We start from the raw sequence: 23,753 nt of genomic DNA, 5'->3' as shown, positions 1-23,753 counted from the left end.
AATGAATGACAAATACAATCTCATTTACAACATTAAAACCAAAAATCTAGCTATCTGCAAAGTTCTGAATGAAGTGAACTTTGAAAGAAAAAATCGCCATACAAACACAACATAAAAACCTCAGACATAACATAATGCCATCCTTCTCATATCAATGATGCAGTCAACGATCCAAGTTCACAATTGTCATTCAACAAATTCTTCTCTATAATGGTCCATACACAATCCACCAAAGACATTAAACAAATTTAATTTCACCCTCACATTCTATACCATTCAGCTCAACTACCTAAATCCTTAAAAATAGGTATCTGTCTTTATAAAGGTTTTGCTGCCGTGAAGAAAATGCGAGTCTCAACAAGCTGTTCTTACCATTAGTCCTCAAAACATTTGCAGGCCCTTTTCATTTAAAGAAGTCACCCAAGATCCCAAAAGAAACCAAATGTAGAGCACCAAATAATTCCTAACAAATTATTGATGAGCTGGTGATGTATATGAACATCACAAACATCATCAAGTAGAAGAACCAGGGCTGTAACAACCTTTGCAAACATTCAAATCTGAGTACTGAGACAATTGCCATCTGAATCATTCCTCAATGACTACAAACAAAGTGTGATAGACAATATCATTATTTAAGCTTTCTAAGCATCTGAGATATATATAACGATATCGCCCACTTCAATCCCCTACTAAACGAGATTGAGCCGAAGAGCCCGCTGAATTTTCGACTCAATTAATTGAGGGACCGATCACAATGTGCACAATCTACAAGCATCTTTTATGTACTCCTAGAGACCAGCTTCATGTTGTAATGGGCCCTCCAAGGGCTCATATTACCCTTCTAACTGTGTACTACTTTTAACATGGAATTATCAGTTGCTCTGCTAGCCAAATAGGCTGTAATAAACACCAATACGCAGCATTGCATAACATTATCTACCTGGCTCCACTTCCTGATTTCAACCCTTTGCATTATTTATTAAGCACAATTGCAAACTGAATTGTGAGGTTATGTTTTCATTCACCATGTGTACAGTGCTCTGAAACAGACATAGGGCAATTCCACACTGTATGGAACTAAGATAAGTAAACATAAAAATATATACATAAAATATCTCAAACAATAAACTAGAAGGCTGTATTTCCTACACCTTTCATGAGATTTACTAAGGGCAATACTGGATCCCTCTTTCTGACTAATTACAATGCCACTTTTTAGGATTCTGAAATCTTCAATCCTGGAAAAATGTCCACCTTCACGCGAAAAGACAGATCAATCTGGCTCCTTCTGGAATGCTTCCTATTCAAGGAAAAACCTGAACTGGATTAAATTAAAATCGCTAATCCAAACTCCAGTAATCAGACTTCAGACTGGCTACACACATGCTTCAACTATGGGCACTGTCTAATGAAGCGCCTTGCAGATTTCTCTAACTCCCTTGAAAGTTAGGGAGGAGAGAAATACATGCTACAAGTCGTCCATAACTCCCTATCAGTACTTCTGTTGAAATAGCTCTGTAAATAGGTACAAAACTATTATAGGTATTGTAGTAAATCCCCCTTTTCTACATGGCCACCGTGGGCATTTAACCTTTCGCTGGACCCTATGTTTTTTGCTGGCTTTAGAACTCGGGGGACTTTACCCTTGCTAACCAGGAGTGTTTGTAATCCATTTTTAACAGTGGTTAATTTGGCTCATTACTGATTGGCACTTTTCACTTACCTGTACGTCCCTAGGATATGGTGTAAAAAGTGCTCACAGGGCCTGGAAGTTAAATGCTAGTTGTGCACTGCAGCACCTGTTGTACCATCCACTACAGTGGCAGTGTCAACATGGTTACAGGCCTACCCTGTGTAGCCTGACTGTTGCGGTGTAAAACCTGCCGTGCGACCTGTAAAAATAACCCTTTTTGACAGGTAAAAAATATGCCTTTTAAATAGTAGTAAGCCATCCATACAGAATCCTAATAGCCCTTAAGTTAGGGTGCATGGTATCTAAAAGTGGGACATGTAGAACATTTATGTTACCATGTCCCTACAGTGACAAGGCTTAAAAAAACTACATTTACTTTGGCAGGCCTAGCTTTTTTATGTAGAAAATAGTTGAAAATACTGCATCTACTATTGGTGATATTTATTAAAAATCAAATTCAATGGTGAAGTCTGATTTTTAATAATTATTAAGAAAATGTAACCTTCTCCTACCTTATGTGCCTGGAGGCTAATTTGCATTAGCTCTCCTACTTCTCCCAGCCTGTGCTCAGCCTTGAATAGCTGTGAATGAGGTGTGAAATGCCTCCCAAGAGCAGACAATAGGCTGACCTGAATGGTCTGAGATGACCTCTCTGAGCTCAACAGAATATGCAGAGTGAGGGCTGTGGACCTCTAATATCCAAATCCTGCTTGACAGGTCTACTGATCCACATGTAACATTTGAAGCAGCCGCTGCAGGTAAGGGCAGTGGGGTCGGCTGTGGGGATTTCGACAGACGACCACAAGGGAAAATTTATTATTTAACTTTCCCTTGTGGTCATCTCTCGAAATCCCACCTCGGACGGTCCCATAGCTCTTACCAGCAGCGGCTGCGACTGATTTGGAGTGTACTTGAAAGTGAGAGAACAGAATGGCAAGACACTTCTTGTGGATCCTCTATCTGATTGCTGAAGGACCCTACCTTTGTCATACCAGATTCAGGCTCTGGGTTCGCTGTGGGTACAGTGCCTGCTCCAAACTGGATTTTAGTGTCAGATGTGGGAGAACACTAGGTTTACAATAGTACACTCCCCACTCGCACCACCAGCCTCAGAGCCCAATTGTAGGGTGGCAGAAGACTTCACCATCTTGACAGTGACCTCACACATGGCATTTTGGATCCGCTTTACAATAAGGCAAACAGGAACTATTGCAAATGTAGGTAAGTCAGGGCCTGTGAGCCTTTACCTCATCAGTCAGACAGGAGTGTCGTAGGGTATCTCCCACCCACATGGGTGAAACCTACAAAGCTGGGCCCTCACCCAACCTTCCTCAGAACAACTTCCAAACATGCGGAAGAGCAGAACAGGACTATACTTGCTGACTGTCACCTGAGAGAAGTCCTGAAGGACTGGACCTACTACTTCTTCAACCTAGGACAAAGAAGAGAATTCCAAGGGTCAGCTGGTCAACTTCCTGTGTTTCAAAAGGGATACAACTAACTACAAGGCCTTTTCCAGGAGGTACCCAGCTGACAAGTGGCAACTGGTCCTGAACTGCGTCCTGATGTTGGCCTCTGCCTGACACACTGAGAGTATTGAAGTGCTTCCCCTGAGGTCCTGGGCGGCTTTAGAAGTGTAGCCCTATGGTGGATTGAGACTTAAGAGACTAAGGGCCTGATTTAAATGTTGGCAGAAAGGGTAAGCCGCTGCAATGGATTACATTTTCAGCCAACCTGAAGGTCTGCATACCTCCATTGAAGTTGGATGGACCTTTAGTATACACATGGCAGACAAACAGTCAATTTTCAGTGTCCGTCACCGCTGTGAAAATAATTGGCGGTAAGGACGAGTGAAAACATTTAAATGCCCCCCAACCCAAGGGAGAATGCTGCCATGGTGAGAGTGTCATTGCTTTTCCCAAAAAAATCCTGCTTTGGAATTTTCTTTTTGTAAATAAAAAAGAATAGTAAGTTTCATGTACTTCTCTATCATGTTGATGGAGCCGTCCATTAAACTTCAGTGGGAGGCAAAGTAAAGAGTAAAGTACTCTGCCATGGAGATGGTAATCACGTGTCTGCATACATTTAAATCAGCTCCTAAGTCAGAAGGTGAAACCTTTGCCCAAGACGACCCTGGTTTGTGTATCTGACCCACGCTCCATCACGGCTAGCCTCAAACACACCTAGGTTCCAGTCTACCACAATCATTTAATTTTGTATTGTGCTTTAGGCTTCATGGCACTATTTCTACTTAATACCTGCATGCCCATGTTTTTCAGGCCCTTGCAAGCACTAAATAGGAGGCTCTTATACAGGCTGCTGGCTCTTACGTACCTTCAGCATCTGTAACAGGACATGCTCACACACTAATTTCCTTCTGCAGCAAGGCCTATGGCAGCAATACTCTTCACAAACATGTCCTGCAATATCCAACCCTTTAGTCCAAGAGCACTAACTGCTCCTGGACTATTATTTGAAAGTGGTAACAGAAGATCAAGCCCTGGTAGAAGGGAAAATTCTCATTGTTGGAAAAGGAAAACATTAATAACTTCAATTCTAACCTTTGACACCTGCTCAGCAGAGTTGCCCTTGGCTCCTAAAAGCACCATGGCCAACGCAGATGAAATACTGAAGGGAGAGAAGAAGATGTTGCCTGTAGGGTTGGTTTCATTCAACTTTTGGAAGAGATCCAGAGCAAAGTGGGTGTTTGCAGAGCTGAGGTTATCCATGTTTAAAATCTGAAAAGCAAAAGAAACTGTCAGTGCTGTTCCCTGCACAGAAAGGTCCATTTTCAATTCACCAAAAGTTTCGTTGACAAGGCATTAGCTGGCATTTAATAATACTACTGGAAATGTTTTCTCAAACTTTTATAATTTTATTGTAAATCAAGTGACTTCATCATAAATGGAAATCTATTGCAATGTAGTTCCTCACTGAGGGCATTGTAGACCCGGTCTCGACAACGGACAAACTTTCCATGAACCGACAATATTCTCCGACAGATACTAGAATCACAGAATAAAGACTACATAGAGATAAACACACAGGTTCACCCTTCTTGAAGTTACATTGTACAGAAAAATAACCCAAACGATTATGATGGTCTTGGAGAACTGCACCAAGATAGGGGTACATATTACTTCCTACAGAAAAGAGGAGTGTTGGGCATGAGGTATATCAAGGCAACAACATTGCACATGCCTAAATAATAAGATGGTTAGGACACTGATAAGCGTTTCCCCTTATGCGTATAATGGAGCATAAAAGAAGTCTGAAGACTGTCACATATTAGGAAATGTGTGTGAATATATCATGGGCAGGACTGAAGACCATTAAATACCGAGTGGATACAAGAGAGCACAGGATATCACTATTTTTAAATACCAGAAAAATATTAATCTACATTCAAGAAAGTATCAAATATAAACCCTTGCAATTGTTTTCTTAGAATAAGCTAATGAGATGTATTATACATTTTAGTTCAAGAGCAGATTCCTACAGGACTGAATATGCCATTTCCTGTTTTTCATGCTCTAGATAGAAGTAACATTAGAAAAAATATAATGAGTCATCTGCTCCCAGATCCTCCTGACAGAAAGCACTGAGAATGTGTGATTTACTTGTGAGTGCTAGAATACTCGCCAGGTACATCTTGGACTTCTTATCTACAAATATTGACTGTATAACACATTGGGAATTGCATGAACAGTATACACTACAAAGTTTCTGCTTTCTTCTGGTTCAGGACTTCAAAGGCAGCTGTAGACTCACAAGGCTGGATGACTGCTGACCATTGGTTTATTGATGTAAGCCTTTATGCAGGACATTTACAACAATTAAACATTGTCCTACCTGGAATATAAATTCTGTTGTTTGTTGATACTATTACAATAAAAAAATAGTATTGCCTGAATAGAATTGATCCACAGGCTTGAAGCTCGAACAGCATCACCTCCATTTTGTCTCTGTTAAGCTTCAGACAGTAATACCCAAACTATCTGCTACCTCCTTCAGGCATAGTTTCAACTGATCTTTTTTTAAAAGGTTATCCTGAATTAAAGGTTTAATAATCTGTGTGTCATCTGCATATGATACAATTGAAAGACCGTAGGCTTGAACGATCTCTGCCTAAGGACTTGCATACAAATTAAATAGGGTGGGACCGAGTAAGGATCCCTGGGGAACTCCACACTTCAGGGAGAAAACCTCTGAGTAGAAAGGTTTTTCATATACCTAAAAGGCTGTATCCTCCAGAAATGAGGTTAAACAAGTAAGTCATAACTGCTGCAGTCCTTCCTTGGTCCAAGTTCATTTTAATTTCCTCAACCACGGCTAACAAAGCTGTCTTTGTGCTGTGACCGGTGCAAAATCCGGTTTGCATATGATGAAGCACATTATTTTGTTCCAAATATGCTGATAGTTGATTGACATATTTTTCTAGTACCTTACCCACAATAGGTAACAAGGATATTGGCCTGTAGATTTCCACTTGTAGCTTATCAAGGGTAGGTTTTTTGAGTACAGGTTTTACCACTGTGAGATTCCAAATAGATGGCACTATACCAGAATGTAAGGAAAAGTTAAGTAACTCTTAAAGAAGAGGATGGATTGGTTTCTCCTCTGCCTAAGAATATAAGGAGGCGCAGGGTTTTACCATATTCATTAAGGCCATTAAGCCTGTCTCCTTAATCTCCTGAATGAAGGAAAAAGACTCAATTTGTACTTTTGCACTATAGCTTAAAGGTATTTAACCTCTTATTTCCTGGAATGAGGATACCATGGGGATACTTTGTACCCTTGACGGATGATAAGAATTCTCGGCCTTCCAATGTAAGTTCACATTGTATATTTTTTTGCGGCATGTAGATCGATACTGGAGGCGAATACGAGCAACGCCATACTGATTTAGAGGGAGAGTAGGAGGGGTCATTCTAAGGATGACTATGTCGACATTGTGATAGGTATTAATGCGCTGTGTGTACATAGAGAATTCGAGTTTAGTGTTTTGACGCTACATAGGAAGATTATCTCTATGTAAGGGCTATATGCATAATGCTATGTAACGCCTACTAACCCGTAATAACTCAGGTTACCTAATCTGGTTACAGAGTCGCTACAATTTCTACAGATATACTCATACCGAGTATCTTCACGGTCAAGGGCCCGGCTGGGTCGGAATTATCACCAGCTGAGCGGTGAGCTGCAATTTTTCGTCATTTTTACTCTCACAGCCCCATTATAGTGAATTTTTATACCGTTTAATATGCGATATAATATGCAGTGTGACAATTAGTGATGAGACTTTTCCTATTTTCCTTTTGTTCTTTCTTCGTGTGGATCTATTAGACCTTATTTGACCTGGACACAGCCATCTAGGTATGTTGCGTTTCCACGCTGAGAGTCAAAGTTTCACATCACTAAGCATGTTGTATGATTGGGCCGCACACAGATAGACCACTATGTAGTCAGATACTCTCTCTCTTTTGAGAATTATCCGAGTTCCATAGGTGGGTCAACACAAGTTTCACTATTCACTAACACGACTGATAATGATAATTCTCACACTTGCGACCCTGATGTGTTGGGGTGGTACTCAGAAATAATAGATGTATCGCTGTACATTCACTGAAGTAGAGGCACAAACTGAGTAGTCAAAGTCAAAAAGATTTTATTTGTGTTGGTACTCGACAGAGGACCACAAATATGACATATAAAACAAGAAAAAGAACAGGAAAATGTATACATCACAGATTAATATAAAAACAGCATAGTTTTAAAAAATTTGTAAAAATTATAACATACAAATTCGTTCGGAGGCAATTTGCCCACTGTTAATAGTTCTTTTTCCTTTGTTAACCTGCAGGTTCGATATATTGGATCAAGATATAAAGCACGAGCTACTACTGCTTTAGAATTAGGACAAACAAATAATAAATGCTCCACGGTCTGCTCGCCTCCTTAACATAACGAACAAAGATAGGGAAATTCCCCAGCTGACCATTTAGATTTATAGGATTGGACAGGTAAGATCCCTATTCGTAACATCAAGATCACCCTCCTTGCACTATGAGTTAGGGAAAACAAGATGTAAGGCTGAATGTGTTTATACTCTATAAGTTCAATGAATGATTTGAATGTTTTTAGTTTATTGCTATGCGCATAGTCCAGATCAAAACTCAACCTAGGTGTAAAACATTTAAGAAAAAGTTTTAGTTGCGATACAGACCAGGTGAGTAACATATCTGTAGTAATTTCAGCCATTCTAAATGCAGCTGACATATTCACTGAAAAAGTTTGCTTAGCTGCTTCTGTGTCAAAGGTTTCCTTTTGGAGCAGAAATTTAAGTGTTCCCTCCTTTGCATGGAGGAGATTATAGGCCCACCTAATAATGTTGGCCACAGCCGTGGCATAAGCACTTGTTATTGCAAATTCTAACCTTAGAACCTGTACTGGTGTTGCAACTGGGACCTTCATCATTCTTTTCAGAATTTTTCCCTCTTGGCGATCCATGAAGCCCCATTGTTTTATAGGGATATATTCCGTAGCATAAGAGAGGACTGCAGGAATTTTCACTTTATATATTTTTAATAATGAGGAAAAATGCCTGCTCCCCGTGGCACTATATAGTCTTGAAAGTGCTCCGGCATGTAAATCAGATTTCTTTATTAATTTATCTATATGCTTTATGTTTGTTAGGTTCTTTGAGAGAATCCTGCCGAGATATATATATTCTTTTTCTTCATCGATCTTTTCACCTCCAAGCCTCCAGTTGTATTTGACACTTTTTTTTCTCCCAGAGAAGGCTACAACTTTTGTTTTCTTTACATTCGGAATTAAGAAATTTTTATTTGAGTATTGAAACAAAATGTCAAGAGAATTTTGCAAACCGAATGGTGTAAGATCAAACATAACTATATCGTCCGCAAAGAGCAACGAATGAATACTTTGTTTGTTTATTTTTGGAGGCAGGCTTGAGCCCTGCTGTAACTGCTTTGGCAGGTCACTGAGGTATAGCGAGAATAACATAGGGGCTAGTAGACAACCCTGTTTAAGACCATTCTCTGTATTTATTACTTTCGTTAAACCTTTTTCGCCCCCCATTTGGACTTGACACCACGTTGTTGTATGGAGGCTTATTATTACCTGTAGCAAATGTTCGTTGATTCCAAAACTCCTCAGTTTATTCCATAAAGTGGGTCGATCAACACGATCGAATGCGGTCGAATAATCTATAAATGCCATATAGACCGTCTGTTTTCTTCGTGTCACATATTTATCAAGAATAACCTGGATAATTGCAATATTGTCCGTGACAGAGTGCTTAGGTCTGAAACCAGCCTGGAACATCGGTATCAGACCCAGCGAAAAAGCCCAGTTTTTTTAATTGCATTAATACTTCAGCAGCGAAAAATTTTCCGGTAGCATCCATCAATGCTATTTGACGGTAGTTTCCTGCTACCGTTTTGCAACCTTTTTTATAAATAGGGATGATAATGCTCCCCTGCCATGACTTTGGTACTGCTCCAGTGGTCAAGATATAGTTAAATAGTGGGGTTAACAAAAAACTCCATTCCTTGGGATTCATCTGCAGGGCCTTGATAGGAATTTGGTCGGGGTCAAAGGCACCTGTACTTCTTGCCTTTCGAATGTGAGTTTCTACCATTATTGTTGTTGTTTTAGGAATTAATGTTTTTAGTTTTTCCTTTACTTTATCTGCGCAGTTTTCTTCTAGTTTGACCATATTTGATTTATAAAGATCTGTCAGATAAATTTCCCACTCTTTCGGAGGAACCGGTACTGCTAGTAATTTCTTTTTTGTTCCTGTTATTTTAGCTATTAGTGACCAATAAGTTCTCTGGTTTGGTTCTTTTGCAGCAATTTGTAAATCGACCCAGTTGCGATCTTGAAAGGTTTTTTTCTTACTTATTTTTTCTCTTCTCAATTGATTTTTCAGCTTATTTATTTCTTTCTTTTTGGTAGGAGAAGAGTGTAGATATTGAGCTCGTATCAGATTATTTAGTTTTTTCCTTGTCAGAGTATTCCGGATTTTATTTGTATTTTTCTTCATTTTATTACCAGTATTTCCTTGAAGATTCATTTTTATTAGTGCCTCTTTAAGTTCGGTAAGCATACTCTCAAAGTTTTCTATGAGATCTTCAGAGTACTGTTTCTTCAAAAAATGTTTATGCTTAACCAGTATTATTATTTTGTCCATAGAAGATGGATTCCAAAAGATACGTCTCTGGTCGCTGTTTACCAGAGTTTCATTTCTATCAAGGATCATCTGTCCTTCTACTGCAGACTGAGCCGACCAACTGGTACGTAGTTGCATCATGGCGTGATCGCTGTCTAATGTGAAGTTGGAGTGAAGATGAGAAATGGTTTCAAATAGATCCTTGCCACAGATGATATAATCTATTATCGATGGACTCCCGTTTCCCTGTCTTGTATATGATGCCGGGATGTCTCCTTCAATGTTCCCATTCAGGATTACCCCATTTATATTAAATAACGCTGATAACATTATTTTCCCTCTTTTATTAGAGCGAATGTCTCTGGGGAATTGGGGAGTAAAAGATTCCAGGCTTTCCTCTTCAAAGATTCTTCCCCACTTTTTTATTTCGGGATTAGAGATTTTCCCATTGAAGTCACCCATAATCATAAAAAATGGAAACATATGGGCTTCTATTGTTTGTTTGATGATTTCCAGGGTATCTTCGAATAAGGTGTCGTACTTTCTTCCAGGGGGGGCGTATATATTAAAAAGCAACATTGCTCTTCGTGGGGTCGTATTATAGGTATTTAGATAAAGTTTAATACATTGCAAATTGTCACTGTTGGTCTCAACTATCTCTTGTTCCCATGTGTAATCCTCTCTCATTAAAATAGCCAAACCTCCTTTGGCGTGGCCCCGATTAGTAGCTTTTGCAGATATGTTATAAACATAATACCCTTTTTGTGAAAAGGGTTCTGTTGCCCAGGTTTCTTGTAGGGTCAGAATATCAGGCTGGTTATTAAGGACTTCCTTCATTTTATTTGTTGTTCTCCCTGCGATATTCCACGATATAAACTTTAGACCTTGGTTAAACAGGATACTTCAATTGACTAGAACTTTTATTGCAGTTCAGCATCCCCGATAGCCAGGTCCACGACTTCTCGGTATCAATTTCAGTAGCTTTGTTCTCATTTGATTCCAAGTGCCACACTTCCCTTTCCCCTTTATTCACACGAATTTTCAGGATCACTTCTCCTTGTCGCAAATCTCTAAAATAGCTAGCCCCTGAGTCTTCAGACATCAAGGAAGATCTAGGACCATTGTTTGGATATGGATTAGAGATTAGTTGCATGTTGTTGTTTGCGGTTTTATAGTTTTTATTTCCTTTGAGCTCAACCTTCTCAATTACATCATATCCAAATCTGTATATTATTTCTTTTTCCCTAAGTATAATCCCAGGTATTACGGGAGACCAAAAGGAAACCATTGCGATTTTATTATGACCACTTTTGGGGAAAGTCAGTAGGTCTATTTCACTGCTAGTCAATAATTGAAGAGACTTTATGTTTTGCAAGAGGTTGAGTATCCTGCCTCTATTAAGTGGTGTATTATCGGTGGGGAAAAGTTCTTCAAATTGAAGTGCATTTGACTGTATATTAACGCTGCATTCGTTGTCCTTCTTGTTGCTTCTATTGACATCGATACTTTCATGTCTTGTCTTTATAACTGTCCTGGTTGGGAGATATTCTTCCGCCCTTGGGTTCAATGCTGGCTTTGTATCTATACTTATTCCTTTGGGGGATTCTCCTTTTTTACTCCTATATGGCGTACTTTTCTCATCGTTTTTCTCCTGTAAATCTTTTTGGGGTATATTGATTTTTTGGAATTTAAGTTTACGGGTTTTCTTTTTATGAATCCTTCTAAGAGGTTTTTTACTCCTTTTATTTTTTCCCTTTTCCTCAGTTTCCTTGGTTTTATCTGTTGTTATTTCTCCTATTAGAGTTTCTGACTTAGTTTTTGTACAAGAATTTTCATCTTCCTTTACTAAGTCTTTGTCATATATATCCTTTTTCCTATGTTTGTTAAAGATCGGAAATTGCTTTTGTTTTTTTTGCGATTTTTCTCTAAATAATCTTTTTAAGGAATAGAGTGTAGATTCGTTGAAAGATTCCGTTTTTTTTCTTTTGTGAGTTTCTATGAGATCTTCTTCTGATGTCTGAGTAGAAGAGTGACAATTACTTTGTTTATGATCGTTTTCCTTTTGTTTAGTGGTATCCTTTAATTGATTTTCTATGATTTTTGAGGACTCCTTTTTCCTTTTCTCTTCTACTAAAAATTTTAAAATACCAATTTGGACATCCAGAGTTTGATCTGAATTTTCGAGGATGTTTCCTAAAAAGGAGAGAACCGATTCTAATATTGCCTGTAGTGAGAAAAGAGCCTTAGATAGAGGTATTGTGGATGTGTCGAGATTTTTGTTTTCGATTAGGAAAGGGTCCAAAAAGGAATCTTGTTCTTGTGTAGATGTTTTTTTTGTATTAGTATTTAATAGCTTTATTTCGGCGCTATTTTCTTCTACTTTTTGTTTGAATATACTTGAATCCTCTAATTTTTGTAGGCTCCCATTGCCCTTTGTAGGGGATGATTTTAAATTCGGACTATTTTGTTCTGACTTGTGATTAAGTATGCTTAGGTCCTCTGATTTATATAAGCTCTCATAGCCTTTTATAGGAGTCGATGATTTCAAGAGGATAGAGTTGCACTCTTTTGGTTGTTGGCCATTCATTGAGTGAATAGACTTGTTGATGGGCGCCATGTCACTTACGTTGTGAGACAGATAGGGGGATTCAGATAAACTAGTTAAATCCCCTGAACTCCCAAGTGGTTTATTTTCAGTGGTAGATATTATTTTATCAGGTATCTTTTTTGATGGTAAAGTAGAAAAATATTTGTTGATTGCCGGGGTTAACGTACTGCGGCCAGGTTTTATCGCTTTATCTATAGATTTCCTGACTGCTTCCTCAGTTCCCATTCGCTTCATGAATATTGTGCGCGAACGTAATTTTTTTAGACCCATTTGTCTTTCCTATTACAGCTTTTATAGTAACTTTGCTAATAAAATCACAAACTGAGTATGTAGAGACCAGAGAACTAGGTCTCTTTTTGTAAGTATACTCTTACGAGATACATGTTCCATTGTCAACTTTCTGTTCATTTCAGCCCTGAGGAATCGCGAATGCGATGAAACACGTGTCGGCTGGCTGTATACTGCATTAAAGACTCCAAGACTTACCCCTCATGAGAGTTTTTTGTTCAAACACTTCTGTCATTTGTTACCTTTTTGTTGTTGATTGTTACTGAACATTGTATACCATATTGAGTGCATCGGCAACCAAGTCTATTTAATCAGGGGTAGTTTCCTCTACTCTAATTGGGTGGTTTTAGGGTTCTCCACTCCCCGTTTTGCACCTGAATAAGAGTTTAATCTGTATTGTGTGCGTACATACGGGCAGTGCACCCGGAGCTTTACTGATCCAAAAACCTTCAGAATCTATAGCTAATTTGTTTGCAGATGACATGATGCTTGAAGTTGACAAGCCGAAGTCTAAAACATCAATTCTGGTTATTTTGTGAACATAAATAATAAGGGAAGTCAATTGATAAAAAAGCAAAGTCATAGATTCAATTCATGTCACTAACAAGCATTTTTAATCATGATTACAGTCTCTGGCAGTTTAAATGGCACAGCAGTACATTCAATAACAGAAATTGGAATTATGTAAATTCAGATACATTTTTTACACAGATCCACAGAAAGGCTATTTAGTGTGCAGTGGGCAATTTGAAAGATATGACCTTTGGAGTGCTAACATTTGGATATTTCCAGACGTGAACTACACCACTCAGTGGAGAAGGTATAAATTCCAAGCTACCAACAAGTTGTTCATTTTGAAGATCACAGTGTTATTTAGGTTCTATTCTGAGCTCCAGGTGGTCAATGGTGATAGGACACTAGTCTTCATACAAACACAGGTGGCTGATTACTTTCTGATTGCAAAAGAGGAAAGACTGCCTTATCGATATGTGAAAGACTCTTATCGATATGGGAAAGTCTCCAGTGATTGAAATCCCTGTCCGAACACAGCTGCAATGTATGATCAGGCATTTATTTGTTAACTCTCAGACGTGCTGTCTGTGAGGGTGGATTGCAGCTGTGGCAACTCCCTGGTGTTGACAAATGTGTTTAATAGAGTTGATGGGACGAGAGAAGGTACTCAGGCAATACGTGCCCCAGAGGACTTTTTAATAAATTACAAGTGCTGAAGGAAGCGTATTGTTGCAGGAAATCTGTACTCCACCTTTAAACCCCATACTTCATTTGATTCAAATCTACTGGCAGAGAAGGATGGAAAATGGAAAATCCCTACTATAGATATACCTGCTGTCAAATGGTCTCCGAGAGCTGCACAGATACTTGGTCTGATGCTGAACTTCAACCTTAGAGCAACTAACAGCCAGACTATATATGATGCCAACGGTAGACACACTTTTAATTGGCCAGGTGCACTAGCCGTATTGACTATTGTCTAGTTAGCCTGAAGTGCTGGAGACACGTCCAGGATATGGTGGTCCTGGAGAGGTTAGATAGGGATGCCCTCAGTCTAACTTTGATGGGGGTCTCTACTAATGCCTAACCATCTTATCGGGAAGTAGGGAGTAAGGAACTTCCCAACAATGGGAAGGCTATTACATGGGGATGTGTCCAGAGCTCCCGGATGGCCTTGGAGTTAGTTAATACTATGGCCAGGGAACAGGTGGCAATATTGGATACCCTTGCGGTGGAAGACAGGGGCTCGTTCCTGGCCAAGACCCACGAGAATCTTTTCAACACTATAAGGGGGCCCTGTTGCAAGATCTTAAGCGCAACCAAACGAGCCGGGAGGTAAATCCCTGATAAAATAAAGAATGTAGGCTGGCTAAAACACAATTTATATTAGCTGCCAAGAACAGACCACATGTGTGTAGATATAAAAGGGAACTGGATACTGCCAAGAGGGAATCAGATTATTCACTTCAGGATGAGATGACCAATGGTATGAATCTAAAAGACATTGTGCGCTTCTGAGGTGTTCTGGCATCAAAAACCAATGAGGGCAAGAAGCCTGTGAAGAATGTTGTCCAACCACAGGACTGAAGATCTAATTTTAGCAATGTATACTGATGTAATGATACTGAGGCATGACAGTTGGCTGCTAAACTGGATGGTCAAAATCCCCTGGAGATAGACCTGAGGGAGACCGAGGAAGCTATTACTTGTACCTTATTATAGAAAGCACTGGGCCATGACCTGATGCCAAATTAAGTATTTAAATTAAACCTAGTGGTCTGGGGACCCTATATGAATGACCTCTCCAATGCCATCTTATAGGGAATGCAGGTCCCTATGTCCTCGCGCGTTTCAGAGATACTCCCAATCTTCAAGAAGGTCAGCTTAACATCCAAAGCAACTACCAAACCATTAGCTTAATTGATGCTTCACAAAAGGTCTTTTGCAAGCAAGTCCTAAAACATCTCCAAAATTGGATTGACGATAAAAACATATTATCCAAATTCCAGGTAGGATTTAACAGCAGAATGGGTATGGTTAATTAGGCCTTCCGGTTCAACTGTATGAACTGGACGACTGTAGCAGTCAACAGGGGTTGACTTTTTGTCACCTCTGTTGACTTGTGCTCGGCCTTTAATCTTGTTCCTAGGGCTGTCAAGTGATCAACATTGGACAAGATGGGTATCCTGACCAATCTACTGGCGATTTTAGTGTGATTGCATGAAGGGAATCCGGCTACAGTCCGGTGGAGGGAGTGGGGGCATCTCACCCCCCCCCCCGATAAGTATTCGTCAGGGGGTAAGGCAGGGCTATGGCATGGCCCCTTCTCTCTTCTCCCTCTTCATAAATGATGTGGTGAACCGCCTGGGCAGGTGTGGCTGTGATGTACCCCTGGTCGGGGTCAGAAGAGTGCCTGCCCTGCTTTTTGCAGATGACACTCTCCAAATCATTCAGTGGATGATTGATTTGAACTCTTTTTGTAATAGCTCCAAAACAAAATATATGGTCTTCCACCTGGAAAGAAGCTTCGGGGATAGATGCAAGCTGTCTGTTGAGACAGCCACAATACAGCAGATCTCCAACAACGAATATCTAGGAACAAGAGGTGGATTGGTCCATGCAGATTCACAAATCAGATTGCTCATTAAACCTACACACACACACATCGTTACTGTTGAGCTATAACAAAACTCTCTCCAAGCAAGCTGATCCAGCAATAGAAATGTATAACGTAAAGGCTTTGGAAGCTGTTATGCACAAAGCTGAGTTGTGGGGCCACGTTAACTCCTACAGAAAAATGATTCATCAGCCTATTGTTTGCCTTCCCAAAAAGCACACCCTAGAAACCATTATTTCTTGCAGTGGGGTTTAGAAAATAGCATGGAAAGTCACATTTAAGCCCTTGCTTTATTGGTATAGGATATGGTCACCAGACAACCTGGTGCATATAGAGAACCCCTTAAAGACCTACTCGCTCTGTCAAGTGCCCACAAATTACAGCGTTTTTTTGCATGTAAAAATTCTGCTCAGTGAGTTGAGAACGGAAAATGTTTCGCTTGAACCAGAAGCTATCACCTCTACTACTAAAATGTCTGTTAAAGCAACATATCGGGAGAACATTTGTGTTGATACTGTGTGCAATAGCATAGGCACTTTAGCTCTTTATTTTATGATTTTTAAAATGTCTCCCAGTTATGAATGAATGATTGATGAGATTCCTCCGTCATTGGCTCGAAAACTGTTCCTACAATTTGGATATCGGTCCCTCCCTATGAGGACATTCTGTGCAAAATTGGATAATAAAAAATGTAAAAGCACGAGTGCCCAGCATGTAGGGGCCCACCAGAAACTGTAGAACACTTGCTTCTGTCCTGCATATGGCCAACAGCGGAGGAAATGGCTACTGCCTTTATGCAGTATATTGGGTATGAGGAGGCATTTGGATTCCCTCGGGATTTTAAGGTCTGATCTCAAAAGAACAGGGGTTTTTGCTGTCGCAAGATACCTTCAGGCAGTATGGTTTTGAAGATCTAAGTGTATTTGTGCTTTTGGTGATATGTGCCGGGAGGATGAGCACAAATGCGAGCTAAGGTATAGCTGTTACTTCACTTATATAATAACCTTAAACTTAATATCCTCCATGCTTGTTTGTATTTTATTTTATTTTGAACTTTGCCTTTTAAAATGTTTTAATATATTGTACTGATAACTGAGTGAATCCTCTATGAGTGTTTTTTTTAGTGGTTGTGTTGATTTAGTTGCACTGACACTTCATATGAATTATGAATTGCTCTTTCTGTATGAATCTTTTATGAATTTTATAGTGCTGTTGTTGATTTTCGTTCACTGACGCTATACATGAATTATGCATTGTTATTTTTCCAAAGAAACAATGTACGCAAGATACTGTGGAACAAGAGAAGTTATTGCCTCCCCTTCTTATTCCCCTTATTCAGGTCATTTGTTTGGTTTAATTGGAGGGGGGATGTTAATATTGTAAAATGCTTGTACTTGTTGGAAAACAATGTGCAATAACTGTTTTAATCCCTTTGCCGCGGTGCGAATTTCGCCGCGGTACGGGCGGGGCTAGGGGTGGGCGTGGCGCCGCGGTGCTCATAACGGCTCCCGGCCATCATAAATCACGGTGGGCTTGTGCTCATGACGGCCGGGAGCCATCAGAACTCCGCCCACTGATTAATTCTCCCGCACAGGCGAAGAATTAATAGCGCGTGGGCGGAGCGGCAACGTACTGCCGGCTCCCGGCCGTCATGAGCACACGCCTACTGTGACTCATGACGGCCGGAGCCGTCATGAGCACTGAAGTGGCTAAACATTTGTATTTATGCTTTTATGATCTGAGTTGATCAAAATTAAGCTATTGTGATGAATTGGTGAAATCTCTGTTGGATAACAGGAGACCAGTGTGATCCTATATCTAGCATAAAGATGGGGGACACATATATGTGGATTCTAGTCATATTGTTATTGAAGATTTTTATATGTCCGGAATATAAACTTCCGCGGCTTAAATGGATCAGACCAATATGCATACAGAAAGGCATCATGAGTGGTACTGAAGCTTTAAGGATACTAAAAACAGACTGCTCTGATAGCATGGTAATTGCAGTAGCCAAATTCTTAAAATGGATGTGGGCAATACGAAGGGAAAAATTGAAACTATTGTTATGGTTTAATTTGGTTTTAAATTTCGACTCTAAATTATGAATTAATTGTATAGCAAGAGCATACATATATTAGTATATATATTTTTTTTAATGCAGACTCTTCTAATGTGTTTTAAAGTGGAAATATTTATGTTTAATAAATGTGAATGGAACGACCTGTACATATCATCAATTGAATTACAATCATTTGGAATTACCCCGGACACTGTGGATTAAGGGATGTAACCAATAAGAAATGTTGTGTTTTTTATGTGTTTTTATGTGTTTTTAGAATGTTGTCTTTTATGACTTTTGTCGAAATAAAGACTTATTTGAATTGGTTATTGAAGTGTTTAACTTTCCCCAGTGTTTGTCCCATTTTTGGGTCTGGCTTTGACAGCACAAATGTCTATAAAGCCTGTAGGTATTTAATTTTATACATAGAGCATGCTTTTGCTCTACCAAGTGGAAAATTCCCCTTTCACCTCATGCGATTCGCTATTGGGTGTAACATTATGACTTTTCTAGAGAGCATAATTTGAATTACACTGCTTGAGGACCTCTTTTATATCAGAAGTACACTAAATCAGCACACATTAAATGCCTCATCTCACAGATTTATTTTGTACAGAAGACAATACTCTCCTGTTTTTTTTTAGTGAAGCAGGATTTTAATTGTTTGGACCTGATTTATAAGTTGGCGGGGAAGGAACTCTGTTGCAACTGTGACAGAGTTCCCTCCCCTCCAACACAGTGGTCCGCGGGCCCGATTTAGATGCTGACTGACCTTAAGTTTGGCTGTGGTGGTGACTACTTTGTCACCGCTGTAGCAAAACTTTTCTGATGACATGATGGAGTAAGGATCAGCTGTGATTTATTATTATTTATAAAGATTGTAAAGCGCCTGGTTACACTAGCTAGTGTGTCCCCGCGCTGAGCAGAACCAAACTGACTCAATTACTGATGTTCTTTTTGTGCCGGGCAGCCCGCAGTCCCGGATCTAATCTTTGGGGAACAGGATGGTTTTCAGCTCTTTACGGAATGCCGCATCTGACGTCTCCAAGCGGAGCTTCTGCGGCAGTCTGTTCCACTGTGTAGCTGTCATGACACGGAAGGAGTGCCCCCCCCCATTCTTACTCTGTTGTTTAGGGACCTGGACCTGCCCCGTCCTGCTTGATCTCAGCTGTCGGGTAGGGTGGTATGGGTTGAGCAGGTTATGAAGTTATATGGGGCCCTTCCCCTGTAGGATTCGATGGCCCACGCAGAGGGCTTTAAATATCACACATTCCCTGATTGGCAGCCAGTGCAGTGTTTTGAGCGCTTTCTTAGCGGAAGCTCTCTTAGGTAACATCAGGATCAGACGGGCAGCCGCATTTTGTATGCGTTGCAGCCTCTGTATACACGTCGCACTAGCTCTCAAATACAGGACATTCCCATAGTCTAATCTGGAAGTAATTAGGGCATGGACCATGGTTTTCCTGGCAGGGAGTGGCAGAAGGTCCAGTGTTTTCCTGAGGACCCTCAATATTCCAAAACAGATGCCTGCCACTTGTTTGGTCTGGTGCTCGAACAAGATCTTATTATCGAGCCAGACCCCCAGGTTCTTCACTGGGTAACTGGGAGGGGTAGGGGGCCCAGCGTGGGAGGCCACCATGCCGAAGTCCACACTGAAGGAGCCTTACCCACAATCGTGTGAGCAACAGTGGTCCCATGCATAGAGGAATTTCAAAGCAAGATTCAATATAGACACAATGGAAGCTATATTATATATTGACTTGCCCAGCCGGGCAGCGGTCCAATATTTAATTTTCAAAAATAATTTCCAGAAACTGAATAAAGCCTAATTATTATAAGAACAATGTCCCCGTTTTCAGATACCGAAGCTGTTGCAGTCGATTGTGGAGGCTCCCAGTGACACGACCAAGCCAATTGCTGGCGCGTCTTATAGGAAAACGGGGACATTGTTCTCCGCCCCAATTGTTGAAACTACTGCCTGAATTACACGGAACAACGAGCTCCTCCACTGCAATTGCGGTTTCATTTACCCTCTACTGGCCGGCAACACCACGTGCAAGCAGATTATCGCGGCTATCATAGCTAGGAATAATTAGACTTTATTCAGTCCTGATGATGATCCCGGTAACCTTGTAATGGGATCGAAACGCCGTCGACAATTACTACACCATATACTGTGTTGTGTATTAATTACTGTAATTTCAGTAATGGTGTGAATGAAAGTTCTGTTATTGGTATACTTACAGAATATAATAGCTTTTGCCTAAGAATCTTTCTTTACCTTCTGTCCACTCTGCTAACCATGGCAATCTGTAAATGTTTGGGTACAGGCTTGTGCCTATCTCTAAGAAATTGTTGAAGGTATTCTTTCTGGAAATTATTGTTGAAAATTAAATATTGGACCGCTGCCCGGCTGGGCAAGTCAATATATAATATAGCTTCCATTGTGTCTATATTGAATCTTGCTTTGAAATTCCTCTATGCATGGGACCACTGTTGCTCACACTATTATGTTCCCGAGGTCCTGTGCTGACTCGATTGGGTGCCCTTGTTGTGTTTCATAAATACCTTACCCACAATCAGCACCTCTGTCTTGTTTCCATTCAGCTTGAGGCAGTTATCTGCCATCCAGGCTTCAAGTTCCTGCATACAAGCGGTGAAGTTAATGGCACAGTGCTCCTTTGGCTGTGTCAGAGTCACAACCAGTTGCGTGTCGTCTGCATAGGACACTACTTCCGCCCCAAATCGGTCTGTAATATCTGCTACATGTGCAACATACAGATTGAAAAGGGCGGGACTCAAACTAGATCCCTGTGGTACTCCCTGTTTCAGGCTGATCTCTTTGGACCGGAAGGGTCCCTGTGCCACTTGGAAACAGCGGTCTGACAAAAAGGACTCCAGCCAGTCCCAAGCTTTACCCCCTACTCCTCCCCTTTTCAGACACTATAGCAGTGTGTGATGGGCCACAGTGTCGAATGCAGCACTAAGATCGAGTAAGATCAGAGCCGCTGTTTGGCCGTCGTACGCATATTTCCGTAGGGTCTCAGTTGATAATAGTAGTGCTGACTCAGTCGAATGGAGGGCACGGAAACCCAACTGAGTGGGATGAAGCAGGTTATTAGCCTCAATATGAGCTGAAAGCTGATTATTAACTGCCTTTTCCGCGATCTTTGCGAAATACGGTAGGAGTGAAATGGGGCGCACGTTCTCAAGCTGCTCCATGCTAATGTTAGGTTTCTTTCACAAAGGGAGGACCACTGCCTCCTTCCACGTTTTAGGCACTTGTCCCGATTCAAAAGAGAGCTCTAATAAGTGTCTAATATGTGGCTCAAGGATTTCCATACTGCCTTTTAGTACTTTGGGTGACGCCGGGTCTTTAGGGGAGCCTGATTTAATACTACCTGCAATCCGGCATAAGACCTCCCGAGGTGGAACGTTGAATGCTGTAAGACAGTCTCTATCTGGTTTGGTGGGGGTTACTCCTTTACTATAGCCTATCCTGGCCGTATCCGGCAAGGCGGCGTAGATCCTTTCCACCTTGTTCGCGAAAAACTCTGCCACCTGGTTGCAGGATTCCTCTGACCCGGTCATAGGGGTCGCAGTACTAGAGAGGTCCGATATCTCTTTATATACTAAAAACAGTTCCTTCATGGAATTGTCAGCTCCCTCAATTCTACTGCAATAGTAGGTTTTTCGGACCCTCCTAATTAGGGCATGGTATTCCCTAAGGCAAGCTTTAGAAATATTCCTTTCCATCTCAGAGAAGCTTCTCCTCCACAGCCTCTCCAGATGTTTGCATTCCGCTTTCTTACCATGAGTTCATCATTGAACCACGGGGCAGATTTGGATTGCCTCAATGGTGCATTCTGTGCCCATGGCGCAGTACAGTCCAGTGCTTTTAGGATATGCCTGTCTAGTGCCTCACAAGTTAGCTCTATTCCCAAACCTCCGGGGGGCCCGCCCTGAACAAGAGCTTTATTGAACGCCTTTGTGGAGAACTTCGCCCATTTCCTGCGTCTATTCTTGGTTCTCATCTCACCCTGTATTGTGAGTTCAGGTACAATTGCCCTAAATGAGACCAGATAGTGGTCAGACCAGACCACGGGAGTTGGGGGTGTAATGGCCAACATATCCCAATTCTCAAAAATTGGATCCAGAAGGTGGCCTTGGCAATGGGTGGGCAGTTCAGATTTCAGCATCAGTTGGATTGCTGCTAATTCCTGCTGAATTTCCTGCGCCTCCACCTTGGTGGGGTCATCGAAGTGGAGATTCAAATCTTCCAGGAGGAGAAGTCTCTTATACCGCAAAGCTGGTTGAGTTAGGCTTTCAATCAGATTAGCAGCAAACTGCGCCCCTGGCCCTGGGGGTCTATATGTCAAAAATCCCTTAAGAATGTGGTTATGGGATGCAGAGATCGAAAAAAAACCAGTCTCGCTATCCACAATGTCCGCGGCCTCCAGGGTGCACAGAAATTCATGTTTACAGATTATTGCAATCCCTCCACCTCTCCCCGATTGCCTATCCATCCTCCTAATTCCATACCCAGGCGGGAGAGCTGCAACAATTTCTGGTGCCGAGGCATTGCTGAGCCAAGTCTCGGTGAGGAAAAGGACATCCACCTGCCCATCTGTCAGGAGGTCATAGATTTCCACCCTATGTTTACCTAGTGATCGGCAGTTAATGAGGGCGAGGTTAAGTGTCTGACCCATGCCCCTGGCCTTCAGCTGGCGGCTTACGGCGAAAGATCAGTGCATAAATTTTTTATCGCGGTTCTCTAGATTAATGCTGTGCTTACAATTTCCTCCAATCGTTGGGCGCAGTGCACTAAGCTGCAGGGAGCTGAATTGCCTTCTAGGGTAAGTACTTGCAGGGGTTCTGGCCCCTAGCACTGGCTGGGCGTGGCCGGGCGCAGACTGGCTTGCCTTTGGCGCGCCTTTGGCGCTCCCGCTGCGCGTGTCCTCTGCGCGTTCATTTTTCGGCATCGATTTTATTTCCCTGGCCCACCAACAACTAGCCAGCTGCCTACTCCGTTACCCCCAATATGGCGGCCGTCCTCCGTGTAGCTAAAGCGCCACCCGGTCAGCTCCCAGATCGTCTGCCCAGTGGGTGAGGCTCAGTGAGAGTTTAAAAATTATTAGGTGAGTGGGTTTAAAATTACAGGCAATTTCTAACAACAGCAAAGTTAGCAAACAAACATACACGAGCTCCTGGCTTCCACCTCAGGAGTCAATTCGGCAATGGTGAGTCAGTAGCAACAGGGCGTCTTTTATTTCCCTGGCGCACCAACAACTAGCCCGCTGCCTATTCCGTTACCCCCAATATGGCGGCCGTCCTCCGTGTAGCCAAAGCGCCACCCGGTCAGCTCCTAGATCGTCTGCCCAGTGGGTGAGGCTCAGTGCTATATGTCCATCCGCTCAATTAGGATGATCGGACATACAGCTGTTTTTTTACTGTCCGTCACCACAAGGCAAACTGGCATTAAGGGACAGTAAAAAAGAAATAATGCCCTCCTCGCCATGGGAGATGACTCCTATGGCGAGAGGGACACTATCTGTTCATATTTGGAGGAAAAAAATAACTTTATGGATTTTCTTTTTTGTACTAAATAAAGAAAACTGTTTGGTGCAAGGCTCTATCATGTTGACTGAGCCCTGCACCAAACAGTTAAATGGACTGACTGCTGTGATGGTGGTTCCTGCCAATGTTTTACAAATGAGTGCCAGCTTCAAGCTCCACCACCAGTTTTTCCCTTTTTAAAGGGTTATAGTCTTGTTG

At 41.4% G+C, this 23,753-nt stretch overlaps 1 protein-coding gene across 1 annotated transcript in view; it reads right to left on the bottom strand.

Moving 5' to 3' along the window:
* Positions 1-23,753, bottom strand: part of SERPINB1 (serpin family B member 1) — an 82,179-nt gene that overhangs the window by 43,856 nt on the left and 14,570 nt on the right. Inside the window, exon 2 of the mRNA XM_086965071.1 lies at positions 4,258-4,434. Within this exon, the coding sequence (XP_086821197.1) occupies positions 4,258-4,434 (177 nt within the window). The remainder of the gene's footprint in view (positions 1-4,257; positions 4,435-23,753) is intronic.

Source organism: Lissotriton vulgaris, chromosome 4_1 (assembly GCF_964263255.1).
Source record: "Lissotriton vulgaris chromosome 4_1, aLisVul1.2, whole genome shotgun sequence".
Taxonomy (NCBI): domain Eukaryota; kingdom Metazoa; phylum Chordata; class Amphibia; order Caudata; family Salamandridae; genus Lissotriton; species Lissotriton vulgaris.
The sequence above is the reverse complement of the archived record's forward strand: the minus strand, read 5'-3'. Positions and strand labels throughout refer to the sequence as shown.